The 16,926-nt window shown below is 46.4% G+C and overlaps 1 protein-coding gene across 1 annotated transcript in view; it reads left to right on the top strand.

Annotated features, from left to right (window-relative positions):
• Positions 1–16,926, top strand: part of LOC120394385 (NACHT, LRR and PYD domains-containing protein 3-like) — a 51,874-nt gene that overhangs the window by 16,060 nt on the left and 18,888 nt on the right. Inside the window, 5 exon segments of the mRNA XM_039518617.1 lie at positions 8,086–8,256; positions 10,322–10,492; positions 12,744–12,778; positions 12,781–12,913; positions 15,021–15,191. Of these exon segments, the coding sequence (XP_039374551.1) occupies positions 8,086–8,256; positions 10,322–10,492; positions 12,744–12,778; positions 12,781–12,913; positions 15,021–15,191 (681 nt within the window).

A 16,926-nucleotide genomic window follows, 5' to 3' on the forward strand; every position in this document is an offset into this window, starting at 1 on the left:
TGAACATAAGAACATAAGAAAGGCCGTACCGGGTCAGACCAAAGGTCCATCTAGCCCAGTATCTGTCTACCGACAGTGGCCAATGCCAGGTGCCCCAGAGGGAATGAACCTAACAGGCAATGATCAAGTGATCTCTCTCCTGCCATCCATCTCCATCCTCTGACGAACAGAGGCTAGGGACACCATTCTTACCCATCCTGGCTAATAGCCATTTATGGACTTAGCCACCATGAATTTATCCAGTCCCCTTTTAAACATTGTTATAGTCCTAGCCTTCACAACCTCCTCAGGTAAGGAGTTCCACAAGTTGACTGTGCGCTGCGTGAAGAAGAACTTCCTTTTATTTGTTTTTAAACCTGCTGCCTATTAATTTCATTTGGTGACCCCCAGTTCTTGTATTATGGGAATAAGTAAATAACTTTTCCTTATTCACTTTCTCAACATCACTCATGATTTTATATACCTCTATCATGTCCCCCCTTAGTCTTCTCTTTTCCAAGCTGAAGAGTCCTAGCCTCTTTAATCTTTCCTCGTATGGGACCCTCTCTAAACCCCTAATCATTTTAGTTGCCCTTTTCTGAACCTTTTCTAGTGCTAGAATATCTTTTTTGAGGTGAGGAGACCACATCTGTACACAGTATTCGAGATGTGGGCGTACCATGGATTTATATAAGGACAATAAATAATTCTCATTCTTATTTTCTATCCCCTTTTTAATGATTTCTAACATCCTGTTTGTTTTTTTGACCGCCTCTGCCCACTGCATGGACATCTTTAGAGAACTATCCACGATGACGCCAAGATCTTTTTCCTGACTCGTTGTAGCTAAATTAGCCCCCGTCATGTTGTATGTATAGTTGGGGTTATTTTTTCCAATGTGCATTACTTTACATTTATCCACATTCAATTTCATTTGCCATTTTGTTGCCCAATCACTTAGTTTTGAGAGATCTTTTTGAAGTTCTTCACAATCTGCTTTGGTCTTAACTATCTTGAGTAGTTTAGTATCATCTGCAAACTTTGCCACCTCACTATTTACCCCTTTCTCCAGATCATTTATGAATAAATTGAATAGGATTGGTCCTAGGACTGACCCTTGGGGAACACCACTAGTTACCCCTCTCCATTCTGAGAATTTACCATTAATTCCTACCCTTTGTTCCCTGTCCTTTAACCAGTTCTCGATTCATGAAAGGACCTTCCCTTTTATCCCATGACAGCTTAATTTATGTAAGAGCCTTTGGTGAGGGACCTTGTCAAAGGCTTTCTGGAAATCTAAGTACACTATGTCCAGCGGATCCCCCTTGTCCACATGTTTGTTGACCCCTTCAAAGAACTCTAATATGTTAGTAAGACATGATTTCCCTTTACAGAAACCATGTTGACTATTGCTCAACAGTTTATGTTTTTCTATGTGTCTGACAATTTTATTCTTAACTATTTTTTCGACTAATTTGCCCGGTACCGACGTTAGACTTACCAGTCTGTAATTGCCGGGATCACCTCTAGAGCCCTTTTTAAATATTGGCGTTACATTAGCTAACTTCCAGTCATTGGGTACCTAAGCCAATTTAAAGGATAGGTTACAAACCTTAGTTAATAGTTCTGCAACTTCACATTTGAGTTCTTTCAGAACTCTTGGGTGAATGCCATTTGGTCCGGTGACTTGTTAATGTTGAGTTTATCAATTAATTCCAAAACCTCCTCTAGTGACACTTCAATCTGTGACAGTTCCTCAGATTTGTCACCTACAAAAGCCAGCTCAAGTTTGGGAATCTCCCTAACATCCTCAGCCGTGAAGACTGAAGCAAAGAATCCATTTAGTTTCTCCACAATGACTTTATCGTCTTTAAGCACTCCTTTTGTATTTCGATCGTCAAGGGGCCCCACTGGTTGTTTAGCAGGCTTCCTGCTTCTGATGTACTTAAAAAACATTTTGTTAATACCTTTGGAGTTTTTGGCTAGCCATTCTTCAAACTCCTCTTTGGCTTTTCTTATTACACTCTTGCACTTAAGCTGGCAGTGTTTGTGCTCCTTTCTATTTGCCTCACTAGGATTTGACTTCCACTTTTTAAAGGAAGTCTTTTTATCTCACACTGCTTCTTTTACATGGTTGTTAAGCCACGGTGGCTCTTTTTTAGTTCTTTTACTGTTTTTCTTAATTTGGGGTATACATTGAAGTTGGGCCTCTATTATGGTGTCTTTAAAAAGGGCCCATGCAACTTGCAGGGATTTCACTTTAGTCACTGTACCTTTTAAGTTTTGTCTAACTAACCCCCTCATTTTTGTATAGTTCCCCCTTTTGAAATTAAATGCCACAGTGTTGGGCAGTTGAGGTGTTCTTCCCACCACAGGGATGTTGAATGCTATTGTATTATGGTCACTATTTCCAAGCGGCCCTGCTATAGTTACCTCTTGAACCAGCTACTGCGCTCCACTCAGGATTAAATGTAGAGTTGCCTCTCCCCTTGTGGGTTCCCGTACCAGCTGCTCCATGAAGCAGTCATTTCGTCCTGAAGTGAAATGTTCCCAGTCAATATGGGGATAATTGAAATCCTCCACTATTATTGGGTTCTTAATTTTGATAGCCTCTCTAATTTCCCTTAGCATTTCATCATCACTATTACTGTCCTGGTCAGGTGGTCGATAATAGATCCCTAATGTTATATTTTTACTAGAGCATGAAATTTCTATCCGTAGAGACTCTATGGAACATGTGGATTCGCTTAAGATTTTTACTTCATTTGAATCTACACTTTCTTTCACATATAGTGCCACCCCTCCCCCTGCACGGCCTGTTCTGTCCTTCCGATATATTTTGTACCCCGGAATTATTGTGTCCCATTGATTGCTCTCAGTCCACCAAGTTTCTGTGATGCCTATTATATCTATATCCTCCTTTATCACAAGGCACTCTAGTTCACCCATCTTATTGTTTAGACTTCTGGCATTTGTGTACAAGCACTTTAAAAACTTGTCCCTGTTTATTAGCCTGCCTTTTTTGATGTGCCGGATTCTTTTTTATGTGACTGTTTATCATCTGATCCGGCCCTTACATTATACTTCTCAGTCCTCTGCTCCTGACTATAACCTGGAGATTCTCTATCATCAGACTCTCCCCTAAGAGAAGTCTGTGTCCGATCCACACGCTCCTCTGCAGCAGTCAGCTTTCCCCCCATCTCCTAGTTTAAAAACTGCTCTACAACCTTTTTAATGTTTAGTGCCAGCAGTCTGGTTCCACTTTGGTTTAGGTGGAGCCCATCTCTCCTGTATAGGCTCCTCCCATCCCAGAAGTTTCCCCAGTTCCTAATGAACGTGAACCCCTCCTCTCTATACCATCGTCTCATCCACGCATTGAGACTCTGAAGCTCTGCCTGCCTACCTGGCCCTGTGCGTGTAACTGGGAGCATTTCTGAAAATGCCACCATAGAGGTCCTGGATTTCAGTCTCTTCCCTAGCAGCCTAAATTTGGCTTCCAGGACATCTCTCCTACCCTTCCCTATGTCATTGGTACCTACATGTACCACGACCACCGGCTCCTCCCCAGCACTACACACAAGTCTATCTAGATGCCTCGAGAGATCCGCAACCTTCGCACCAGGCAGGCAAGTCACCATACGGTTCTCCCGGTCATCACAGACCCAGCTATCTACATTTCTAATGATCGAATCTCCCATTACTAACACCTGCCTTTTCCTAGAAACTGGAGTTCCCTCTCCCGGAGAGGCAACCTCAGTGCGAGAGGCAACCCCAGCACCATCTGGAAGGAGGGTCCCAACTACGGGAAGGTTTCCCTCTGCTCCCATTGACTGCTCTACTTCCTGGGCGTTCTTCCTCCTCAACAGCACAGGAGCTGTCTGAACGGAGGTGGGACAATTCTACAGTGTCCCGGAAAGCCTCATCAACATACCTCTCTGCCTCTCTTAGCTCCTCCAGTTCCGCCACCCTGGCCTCCAAAGTCCATACATGGTCTCTGAGGGCCAGGAGCTCCTTGCACCGACTGCACACATCGCCACCCGCCCACAGGGCAGGTAATCATACATGCAACACTCAGTGCAATAAACTGGATAGCCCCACTCTGCTGCTGGGCTTCTGCCTGCATTGTCTCTAGTTAGTGGAAGGGTGGTTTACAGGAAGGGGTTTTGGAATGTGGTTAGGTTTATAGGTTTTAGGGGGCACGGGAAGGGGTTACGACGGCGAGGGCTCCCACTCCCTTCCACTCCCTTCTGAACTCCTTGCGAAACTCCTGTTAGCAGCCCTGGTCGCTTGTGCGCGGCTTTATAAAGCCCTGGCCTGAGTGAATGCCCGCCCACTGATTAAGGCTCAGCCAATTACCAGAGGCTTGAGCTTTCAAACCTGCCTCCAACTGCCAGCCAGAGCACATGGTCCTCAAACAACCAAACAAACAAACAGACTGACAAACACAAGCTCAGCACACAGCAAGTAACCCCCAAACACAAACACACACTACAGACAGTCACTTACCCCACAGATGCTGTATTAGCTCCTCCTTCACCTGGAGAACTCCCTTGTGAAACTCCCTGTTAGCAGCCCCTGGGAGGGTTCAAAAGTGTCAAACCCCATATGAACTGGATGATAAGGGGCTGCGTAGGTCATGACAGGCAGAAATAGTTTCTGAATGCTCCTGGATGGAGTTAGTCTTTAGGATAGACCCAGGTGAAGAAATTAGTCAGGCTGTTTTTGTGGGGGGCAAATAAAGGGTCCATGTGAACCTGTTTGCTCATACTCCAGAAACCCTTTCCACTGAACATTACAGGTATTTCTGATCTGTCATTCCCTGGTCACAGACCACTCTTGAGGATTTATCATGTATTGGCTTGCTCTATCTATGATTGTGTTCTCCTTCCCTGCCATGTATGTGATGGCTAAGAATGCCTGGTGGGGCAGAGCCTGCTCTCACTCCTGCAGGGCTTCCCAGCGCATGACTCGCTGTCAGGTGCCTCCTGCTTGTATCTCCATTGGAATCAGGACCCCCTTTGGGGATACTAAGGGATTAAACCCTGGATTCACTTATGTTCATGAAGGTTTTGCCACTGACTTCCATGGGGCCAGGATTTCAACCCAGGTCTTTGAAGGTCCTTAGTGGTTAGAGGACTGTTTGCATCTCGAGAACATCTATGAGCAGTTGTTCTTGGACAAACCAAGCTTCCTGGGTTTGGAGTCCTTCTATATCGGCTCCCTGTCCCCGGCTGGATGTTTCTCTGGTCACTGTGATTTGGACAGGAGGGTTTTGGAAATCCATTCCCGATTGTCCCCTTTGTCCCTAAGTGTAAGTGTAAGTGAAGACACGTTCTTCCTGTATAACAGCTTGCAGCCTCCTCAGGATATCCCAGAGTGCCTACCTGACCACTCTAGCCAGCACTTCCGCTGCTTTGATGCCAGGTAAACAGATGTCCGCCCCTCCCTTTGTAAAGCCCCAGGAACTTTGAAACTCCCCTTCCTTTTTTATGTCCAGGTGACAATGCCTGCTCCAGAGAGCAAAGGATCCCGATTGCAGCAATGCTGAGCTACTGGAGCTGACTAGTGTTTGAGGAAAGGGGGGTGTACAGGGACCCAAGATGCCCTGCAATCACCCCTCCCACCTTTCCTGGAGAGCTGCACTGTGGGATAGCTGCCCTCAGGGCGCTGCTCTCATCAGTGATGAAGTTCTGACACCTGTGACCCTAAGTTAATACACAAACCAGCGCTTTTCTTTAACCGTTTCCCTATCACTGGTGAAACTGACAGCACAAAAACTGCAAATGTAGACATTTTCCCCTTTCCCTTTAATTGGAGAGAGTTTTTAGAAGGAAAAGAACTCTTGTTCGACAGGCTCTTAGATGGTATCAAAGATGGTAATAACTGTCCTCTGGGGAAAAGAGAAGTTAGCGGAGATGGGCTGGAGCTGTTGTTGTTAAAGTCCAATTCCATTTTATTGCAAGTGGTGTCTGGCATTCAGCTGGAGCTTGTCTGGCTGGTGATGTCATTGGGCACCAAACCAGAGAAGTCCACAGCTTGTCTGTTACCCGGATGTGATGAGAGAGTGCCTGAACCATTTGCTTGCACAGAGATTTGAAGAGCTAGTGAGGTTATCTCATGTGGAGATGTGCCCTGGGTACTATAGATTCCATTGCAGGCTTCAGACCCAACATTTCTAGCAAGTCACCTGTTGGCTTTTTTTCATCCTCTCTTCTGGACCGGTGGTGTCTTGAATATTGGCATGTAACAGGAAGGCTTTGAGTTGAGCCATGTCTTGCAAAGTTCCTACCCACTCTAATTGTCTTCTGGGGACAAGTGGAGATTTGGGGCAATTTAGTGTGAACCCAAGTGATTTTGATACCCTCCACAACTATGTCCTTGATCAGCCAAGTGTTCAAGTAAGTGGACAGTGCAGATAGCCCATAATTATCACCAGTCGTTTTGTGAACATGAACAATACTGGCCTAGAAGGCAAGACACGAAATAGAGAGTGCTGTTCCCCTCCAAATAATCAGAAATACTTCCAGTCCTTTGGAATTGTTCCTGTATACATTTAAGCATTGGCATGGTCCTGATTGCTTGGTAGAATTCTCTCCTGTCTGAGACGGTTTAACTGTTTTTTTTTTTTTAAATTCCTCTCTCCTGATTCCTTTTTAAATTCATTTTTGCAAAAGACTTTTGAAACTTTTGCGGATTTTTTAAAATCCAAAACAAATGTTTACTTTGGGAGTAAAATACAGCATATGTGTATGCCAGAACTGGTGGGACAGGATAGGGCTTCAGGCCCAGGGTGATCAGCGGTGGCTTCAGAACTTCAGGATTCAGAAGACCACTTTGCTGTAAGTCTGTGCAGAGTTCACATTGGAGCTGCAGCATCAGAGACGGTCTGACTCTGCCCTTTAGTGTGGAGAAGCACGTGACAATCACCATCTGGAAGCCTACCACCTCCAATTGCTACCAGTGTGTGGCTCACCAATGTGATGCTGGAAAATGCACAGTTGGAGCTGTTCTAATTGATGTGCCTGTGGCTATTCGAAGGGTTTTTGTTGCCTGGGTCATAAGGTTGGTCCACGTGCAGGAAGTAACTGATAGATCTAAACACTTATGTTTCCCAAATTGTATTGGGGCCATGGATAGGATTTAGGTGTCTATTTAATTTGCTTCCCATCACCAAATTTTCAACTTTCTCTTCATGATCCTGCACAGCCTGGTGATCCAGTTTGGCAGGTTCACTAACATTAATTTGGGGTGTCAAGGCAAGGTCCATGATGCTCAGATCTTTAGAAACTCACCCCTTTTTCGTGTAATAAGAAGCGCTTGTTGAACTTTTCCCAGTGTGTGAGAACCTTGCTGCTGGGTGGGAGGCAAAGGAGACAGATTTTCAGCTTGTTTTGAACAGCCAGAGAAGATGCTTCTGACAAGTGCCTCTGTCATCCAAGGACCCAGGATCAAGAAGGCTTTGTGCTCATATTTTGGAAGCAGGGTGCAAGGAAAATAATTGTGCCATATTAACTCTTACGGGTGTACTTGCAGGGCCTCTGTGCCAGGGTATGAAGTGTAAGCCTTGTGTATGTGCTGTTTAAAAAATGCGTTCCTTTTCCTTGGGGAAATGTATGGGATTTCTGACATTTGGGGGTTGCCTGTCCAGTTCCAAATGGGGCACAGGAATCTTAGCTGAGTAGTTCCTGGTTTTCTGAAATGTGAGTATGAGCTTGTGCCCTTCCATATGTTCAAAGGCTACATACTGCGCAGCAGTCAGAGCTGCCTGAACAAAGGTTATCATCAGAGATCAGAGAGGCTGGTCTGGCATTTAGATCTGATCATGGACAGTCCCAGGATCAGTCTGATCTTCCCTGGGAAAGGGGATGGAATTTGGGAACTTTATCTTAGAATAACATTTGTATATGGAACACAGGATCAATGAGAACTACAGATGCCCATGGATTCAAAAACACCACATGGTCATGTGGTCCTCAGCATCCACTACTCCAGATCTGTGATTTTATTCCCAGAATAAAGGAATCTTTATTCCCATTGGTCCTCACTGAAGGAACTGGGCAGAGAGAAGTGCTCATTTTCTTCCCTGTTTATCTCTGTCTCCTGCAGCTTGGAGAGTTGTGGTCTCACAGCAGCTTGTTGCAGGGATCTCTCCTCTGTTCTCAGTACCAAACCAACCCTGACAGAGTTGAACCTGGAGGGGAACAACCTGGGAGATTCTGGACTGAGGCTGTTGTGCGAGGGACTGAAACATCCAGCCTGCAACCTGCAGAAACTGCGGCAAGTATTGATTAGTTTCCTTTCTGTAAAGAACTCAGCAGGGTGTGGGGATGGTGTATGATGTGAGCTCCCTGCAGGTATGTGGAGAGGATGAAAACTAAGTGTCCCTCCAAGACCGGAAGTGTCAGTGGCTACCAACACCTTGATGGCCCCTAATGTTTTGAATATGGAAGTTATATCTAAAGAGGGCCCTAAACTGGAGTACGACTTCCAAACTCCTCTGAACTTGAGGAATAAGTATTTGTCTTAATAAAGAAATTAAATATTATTATTACAATGAAAGCTGAAGCATAATCTCATCCTTTTAAATACAACCCTATACAGGAGCTGAGAAGGGGAAGACCAAACCCAAGCACAAAAGCGTGGGCCCTTTAAGAAGGCCTCCAAATGGCCCTTGTTCGTAACAATTCTTAGTTCCCTCCATGTTCTCGAAGGCAGGCTGGCTTTCCCCTTTCCCTTAGGCCTCAGGGAAGGAACAGCTTCACACAGGCCCAGATCTGCAAAGAGAATTAGGCACCTAAACCCCAGATTTAGGCCCCACTGCAATCCACAAACTGCCCACTTGGCTGTCACCTAACCCTATAGGTGCCTAAACTCACTTGGCACCTACATTTCTACAAGAAAAGTTTCTACAGCCAAGTTTCTGCCTCTGGACATGTGTCCTGCAGCCTCACTCTAGGTGCGTGGATGCCTGTCTCAGGTCTAAGCCCCAGCACGATTCACAATCTAAGGGAAGATAAGCATTTGCTGGTCTGTCATCCCTGGGGGGCCTGATACAATGTGGTGTTGGTGGTAGTGCTACTACTTCCCTTATAATTTTTAGCCCAGTGGTTAGACCACTCACCTGGGATGTGGGAGACTCAGGTTTAATTCCCCCTCAGTCTGAAAGGATTTGGACAGGGGTCTCCTAGCTCTCAAGAGGCTGCTCTAACCACTGGGCTACAGGATATTTGTTATGTGGAGCGCTCGGTCTCTCCTGTTGGAGCCATTCCTCTTTGTGTAAATATTTAAATAGTCATTGGGCCAGAGAAGGAGAGTGAGCCTGACTATAGCCCAGCGACATGTTTCTCTCTAAAGCCGAGGTTCCCTGGCCCATTGGAAATGCAGCCACGCTCAACCCCCTGCTTTCCTTCAGCTTTCCACACATGCCCCTTGTGGGGTGCAGGATAAGGGCCATAACAGATACACATGGAAATTCACACAATGGTGCCTTCCAGGTTCACACTCCCAATACGGACAACCCCGAGAATGAGATTTATTGTTGTGTCTGGAGGAGGGGCGATGCACTGGGCTAACATGGCTTTAAGATGCCTATACAAATCCTAGGTTCTGAGCTGCTCTGGGGGCTGAATGGCCCCAGTGTAAAACTAGACAGTTCTGAGGGCTGCTTTGATTTACAGCTCCCCCTGCCAGGGGCTGCTCTGTAGCAGTGGAAAGCCCTGGCTGATGGCACAGGCTAAGGCCACTCTCCTCCAGCCCTTTAGCCCCACCCCAGAACAAGCCTCCTGTGTCAGGGATTGTGGGAGGGTCATCAGGTTTCTCCCCCCACCAGGCCTGGGGCTTTTAGAGCCCCATCGCACCATTCCAGCCCTTGACCTGGTTACCCCCCTTCCCATGCCCCCCTCATTTTCTGACTGCTACCTCCTGTGTCTCACTTTATTCGCACTGTGTTTTCTTTTTGCTCCCCACATCACCTTGGGTTGTTTTTAGTTTCCTGTCCAGTTTCCTATCCGTGGAGACCAGGGGATGGTAATATTCCCCAGGGATAGCCTGTCTTCAGTATCATGGGAGGCAACAGGATGTAGAAGCCATGGTTATTAGGGGCAGCCTTTACTTTCCCATTCAAAAGCTATGAGGAAATATTAGCCATTGATCCCCTTATCCTCATTCTTGTGTAGTTCCTCTTTTTAAAGTTAAATGTTACCCCCTTTAAACTCCGACTGTAACACTACAATTCCAAATTAAACAATCCTTTTCTAGACTCCAACTAACAGTGAGGGCGAGACAGGGAGGGGAGGATAAACAACCAGTCATTTGACTCTCTGTATGTATCTTTCTCCTACAGGTTGTGGTATTGTCATATCACAGCTGATGGTTGCAGGGATCTCTCTTCTGCTCTCAGAACTAACCAGAGTCTTATAGAGCTAGACCTGGGACACAATAAACTGAGAGATCCAGGAGTGCAGCTGCTGTGCGAAGGACTGACACATCCCAAATGCAAACTGCACAATATAAGGTAAATAACAGCTGGTTTCTGTAACTAACACCTGTTAACCTGATGCTGGCTGGCTGGGAAACAGTTTCCCTGTCCCACAAAAATGTTTGAAACTTCAGAAACTTTCCCATTCTGCCTTAGGAGAAAACCAAGACCGTTCAAAAATGTTCATGAACAGTGAAAGAAAGGGGACATATGCAACTCCTTGTCCTTTGGATCCCTTCTGAGCCATTGCCTCCATGTGCCCCTGGCTGAACCCTGGCAACTACTCTGTCACCTGTGCCTCCAGACTGCTGACAACCCCTGTGGCAAAAAGAAACTCTTATTCATCGCCACTGACACAACCTACAGATCTCAGTGCTGAGGTGCTCGGTCCTGTCGCAGGGCAGGGCGACTGCATCGGTGTTTCCCCTCAGCGGGTCTTTAAGGGCACCCACTCTTGGCTTTCAGCTCCTCAGCTGTTACCGCTCTTGGACTGAGACACAGGTCTCTCTTCCTTCTGACTAGGGTATTCCCAGGCTGGACAGTTCGCTGACTTTACTGTGTCATTCCCAGCACAGATAGGTTGCCGTAGAACACCTGCCTTCTCTTCAGAGATGGATAAGAGTATAATTGCTACAGATATAAGTTACCACACAATTCTTTCTAAGCAAGCCTACTTTATTCCTAAGGTACAAAGCATTACAGAGAAAACTTTAAAACTATAAAAGAACCAACATGCCTGCTAATAAGCTTAGCAGAGTTCATCCCAACTCTCACAGGGCCTCTGGCAAGTGCAGTCTTTTAATACCCCTCCTCCAGGTCTCATTGTGTTTACAAGTTCATTAGAGCTTCAGTTCAGAACAAGCATGCTCATAACATGCTCAGTTCCCTTTTCCTACAGTTCAGGGGTCTTTGAACTAGAATTTCCAGAAGCAAGTAGTTAGTATACAAAAGGGTCTCTCTCCCCAGGCCATATCTTCAAAAGGTTGGCTTTCAGAGGAGGAGAATTTGTATTCCCCTCACCTCAAGGGGAATTTGTATTCCCCTCACCTCAAGGTATTTCCTATGGAAATCCACTTCAGTGGTCTTTTTGGATGAATACACATGAATTTCCTCATACCTTCCAGAGATTGCATTAATCTTGTCTTTCTGCTAAAGAAGTTCCATACAATCTCACAGTAGCACATAAACATTTTGCATTTGAAATACAGTGAACTGCAAAGAGGTTACCCCAAATTCAGTGATGTTTAACTTAATTCAATAACCTTTATCTCAATTCCATAACTTCTGTTCAAGTTTTACAGGATATTTTCATAGAATATTAGGGTTGGAAGGGACCTCAGGGGCTTGGTCATTCTCACCACTCTTCTTGGAACCCCCTCCAGTTCTGCACGCAGTGTTCCTGTCATGGGGTGCACCATTCACCGCTTGTGTGGCACCTCCTCCTGCTCACCCCAGGGATTAGCTGTTAAGGTGGACGCCCCCTTCTGTGGTTTGCTCACCGTTACACCATCTTTGCAGCTCCTCTCTTGTCCCAGGAACTGCAGTGTCCTCTTTGTGACTCAGCCCTCTGGCCAGGTCACTCAGCACTCCTGCTTTTGGGGTACAATCCTTCAATTCTCTGTCACTCCCATGGTGACCCAGGCAGTCTTCCTGTTCACTGCCCTGCCAGTTTATGCCACGCCCTCAGTGGCTGGTAGCGGAACCCGGGCCCACCCACTACTCCGGGTTCCAGTCCAGAGACCCTCATCCCAAAAGTTCTGGGCTTTCCTCTTCCAGCCCTCACTGCTTCTTCCATGGACTGCTTCCTGCAACTTCTGGTTCCCCTCCTTACTCGGTGTGCCAGCTCCAAACCCTCCTCCTTCTTCCCAGGGAGCGACTGCCCTTTCCCAGCAGCTGTCTGTTACCAGCTCCTTGGCTTTGGAGGCCCCACCTATTCCTGCCAGCTGAGCCTGCTAGCCATGAATTCCCTGCTCCCTGGCTCTCCCTCCAGGTGCAGCCTGTGGAGTTAATAGTCCTACCTGGCCACTGTAACCCTTTCCCATCCTGTGTGGGGTAGACACCCCATCACAGTACTATAATATTTTCAGTGATATTTCCTGTCCCATTCTTTATGCATCCTAACATCTGTTAAAAATCTGTCTCTTCAGCATGTTTAGGTTCTCAGCACCTACTACCCCTCCTCTAGAATGACATCTTCTAAAACAATGTTTCTAGGAACCCACTGACAGCAGCAAAAGGATTTAGCCAGACATGCTAATTTTCTAATCTGTGCACCTGTCTCCTGCAGATTGAGGTGTTGTGAACTTGCAGGTGCTTGTTGTGGGACCTCTCCTCTGTGCTCAGTGCCAACCCGTTCCTGACAGACCTGGAACTGAGTGATAATGAACTGGGAGACACAGGAGCGCAGCTGCTGTGTGAAGGTCTGAAGCATCCAAATTGCAAGCTGCAGAGACTGCGGTAAGTATTGATCCATTTCAGTGGATCTGAAAATTTCTGACCCAACTCTTGCTCCTGCCTCAGGAAGGGCTCCTTGTGGTTACACAGGATCACTCCTTGTTCTTCTAGTTTTCTTTTTAAAGCCCTGTTTTATTTAATTCATGCAGGGAGAAAACATCCTTAAAAACAGATTTTATAGTTAAAAATCATTGATCTGTTCAATCATGATGTAACATAACAGGTAGTCTACTCTCCAGCCCTTGTCACATGTCAGTTGCTTCTGTCATTCATCACCTGGTTTGGAGGTTTGTGGCAATTCTCAGGATACCCAGGACTTGTTACCCTCCACCCCTAATGAGAGGTGGCCTTGCTGGTGGTGGCTGGGTCTCAGTTCACTGACACTGCCAGCCCTTCAGCCACTCAAGCTGTCTCCTAATCCTAACTTCATGTTAACTTCCACTTCCACACAAGCTGTATCCTAACCCTAACCCCACCCCTGGTGTCCCTTTGAATTGTTCCCCTCTAATATCCAGCCTGTGGTAACAGAAATTCCAGATCCTCTGCACCCGAAGGTGCAGTGTACTAATTACCAGTTTCAGCTTAAACCCTGTAAAACCACACAGCGCTTGTGACCATTTATAATAAAAAAAGAGAAGATTTATTTAAGAGAGGATAGAGAAATAATAGAGAGCAGTGGAAACAAATAGTTACAATATAAAACAAAATCATAAAATGCAAACCTGGATGTACACTAATTAATAGTTACCTTTCCTATCTCATAAAGTTGACTTTACCCCAGCTTGAGTGAATTGCAGAACTAGCTGGTTTCCAAGAACTAAGATCCAAACATTCATGAATGCAACCCCATCCCTACACTCTGTTATACTGAAAACAGTGGTTTGTCTTTATTCATAGCCAGGGCAATCCCATGCCTGCTGTAATGGTCCTTTTCACCTCCGAGTGGTTTTGATCATTTGTCATGGTCTTTGTTGGTTTTCCATTGACTTGGAAAAGTTTTCCATTGATGTGACAACACAGCCTCCTGCTAGCTGACATGGGGCAGGTGACAATGCCCTCTTGCTTGAATGAGTTATCACTGAGATGTGTTACCACAGATATTGAGAGGTCTGGAAGGTGGTTTGGGACAAGGGATTCCAGTCCCTCTTTGGTAGGCAGAGAGGATGCAAAGGTCCCGGATCATCAACAATATGGGTGTTTGGTGTCAGAACAATCAGGCAGTCTGGCTTCTGGGTTGAAAGGTTTCTGTTCACACTAGGGATAGTTAATAAATGGTCTTTACCCCTGAGGAATATTTTGGGGCAGGAGAGCTTATACCGAAATAACAGCTCCATCTGCTTAATCAGAAGGGAACCAGAGTGCTATCCACGAAGCACAGTGAACTATTTCCCAGATACACCCATCTGCATTTTGTTCAGATTACCCCAACCTACTGAAAAGACACCCACAGTGTACCCAGTCCCTTCAGTTCAACAGAACATTCACTGGTGCAATACAGGGTAACTGACATAAGGGGTCCTCAGTTCTGTACTTTCAAGTGTGTCTCTATTAATGGCAGTGGATTAGCTCTAGAGTTACACCAGTGAATCCTCACAACTGGCCTTTCAAATTTTTGTTCCCAATGCTCATTGCTGCAATCTCTCCCTGCACTCCCACAATATAGTGATTATGTCAAACATAGGCACCAACTCTGTGGGTGCTTTGGGGCTGGAGCACCCATAGGCGCCGACTCCATGTGTTCCAGGGCTGGAGCAGCCATTGAAAAAAAAATAGTGGGTGCTCAGCGGCCACCAGCCACAGCTGTTTGGCGGCAGTTGCTGATCAGCTGTTTGGCGGCTAGGTGAGGCTCTTGGGGGAGAGTGGAGAGCAGTGAGTGGCGGGTGGATGGGGCCTCAGTGGAGAGGTTAGAGTGGGGTAGGAAGAGGCAGAGTGAGGGCGGGGCCTCAGGGGAATGGGTGTAGTGGGGCCAGGAAGAGGTGGAATGAGGAAGGTGCTTTCGGGAGGAGGTAGGGCCTTGGGGCAGAGCAGTGGTGGAGAACCCTCAGGGAAAAAGAAAACTCAGCACCTATGATATCAAAGATAAGCCACTGTTCTCTATCTCTTCATCCAGGTTGGTGGACTGCGGACTCACAGCTGCTTGTTGTGGGGCTCTCTCCTCTGCTCTCAGAGCCAACAAGACCCTGACAGAGCTGGACCTGTGGAGGAACAAACTGGAAGATAGTGGAGTGAGGCTGCTGTGTGAGGGACTGAAACATCCTAACTGCAAACTGCAGAAACTACAGTAAGCAACAGCTGGTTCCTTTAGCTTATGCCTATCAGAACGGTAACATTGAAATGGTTTTACAGCAATCAAACACAGCTGCACCAGACAGCCCAGGACCAGACCTTGCTCTCCTCATGCTATGTGGTGGAGGATGCCCACACTCTTCTGAGTCTGGGGGAAACCCTTCACCCTGGGAACTGTTCTCAACTGGCTGTACGAGATAAACAAACATTAATGATTCCTGCACATTCAGCTCTCATTCACATTTCAGGGGTAGGTTTAGCCCAAAGTTGCTGAACCAGCAAAGCTGCTGAAACCTCAGTGATTGTCTTATTGAGACTGCAGAAGGTAGTGTAAATAGGCATGCTAGGATCATGATGCTACCACGATAAGAGAGCAAGGATATTTCAGCACCCCCTAATCTTTCTAGGCATAAAGCAAAACAAGTTACCAGAAAAAAATCTCTACCTGCCATTCATACAACTTGACTGCATAAGTTTGCTACCCCACCTGCTATTCTCATAGTTCCAGTCCTGCACACCTGTCCCCACTTTGCCCCATCAGTTGTTTTGTAGATGATGCTAAGAACATGATACTCACTGCTGGGTATGAAGGAGGGCTCACCTGATTGCCCTTAGTTCTGATCAGCTTATACATCTTTTCCGAGTCAGACCGCATTCCCTATGCCCCCAGCCATGCAGGCAGGCATCTGTAGCAATCGCTAGCCTTGCTGGTCCCAACAATAGGAACCCCTGATAAAACCTCAGAGGATGGATCCACCAACTGGATTTGGAAATTACTGATTAGTTAGTTGCGATCTCCTCCTGATATGGTAAGAGGATTTTTGAAGTCCTTGTATGGAATCAGGCCCAGTGCAAAGTGTGCACTCAGGAGTCTGCTGTGTTGAGGATTTGGGTCAGGACTGGTGAATTAATGAGGAGATCATCCATTCCTCTTTGAAGGCCTCTTGTGGGATACAGCACCTCGGGCATCAAGCTATGGAACTGCCTTGAAAAGCCATGTCCGTTGTGGGGTGACTGAGTATGTTTGCATGAGGATGAAGTCATTGTCTCAGCCTGTATAAGGGAGGTCACCTCCTGACTTGCCCCAGGGCTTGTCTGCATTGCGACTTAGTGTGCGGCAAGCCAGGGTGTGACTGTACAGTGAACTAGCCTGGTGCACGCTAACTGGTTGCATGGAACCTGCTGCCACACTCTAAAAGCTTTGTAGTGGGCTTTGACCCACTGCCATTTGAATTTAAGAATGCAGTAGGTGAGCTGCTTGCAATAATATCATTTGCCCCAACACCCTGTGAACACAGAGTTAAGGTTGACTGGCAGTACCTTGTACCCTTCTAGAATGTCAAGTGCATCTATACTTAACCCCTGAAAATTGGGAAATGAAGAGGTAAGCTCATTCCACAACCTTAACACTGTCCACTTTGAGCGCCAATCCACCCCAAATCATTAATCATAGCATGCTATTGTCAAGGTTCCTTCCCCACTCTGAACTTTAGGGTACAGATGTGGGGACCTGCATGGACACTTCTAAGCTTAATTACCAGCTTAGATTTGGTATCGCTGCCACCACTCCCAAGCACTAATTCCCTTCCCTGGATAGCCTTGAGAGACTCTTCACCAATTCCCTGGTGAACACAGATCCAAACCCCTTGGATCTTAAAACAAGGAGAAATTAACCATCCCCCTCCTTTCTCCCACCAACTCCTGGTGGATCCAGATCCAACCCCCTTGGA

Source organism: Mauremys reevesii, unplaced genomic scaffold (genome assembly GCF_016161935.1).
Source record: "Mauremys reevesii isolate NIE-2019 unplaced genomic scaffold, ASM1616193v1 Contig54, whole genome shotgun sequence".
In the NCBI taxonomy this organism is placed as follows: domain Eukaryota; kingdom Metazoa; phylum Chordata; order Testudines; family Geoemydidae; genus Mauremys; species Mauremys reevesii.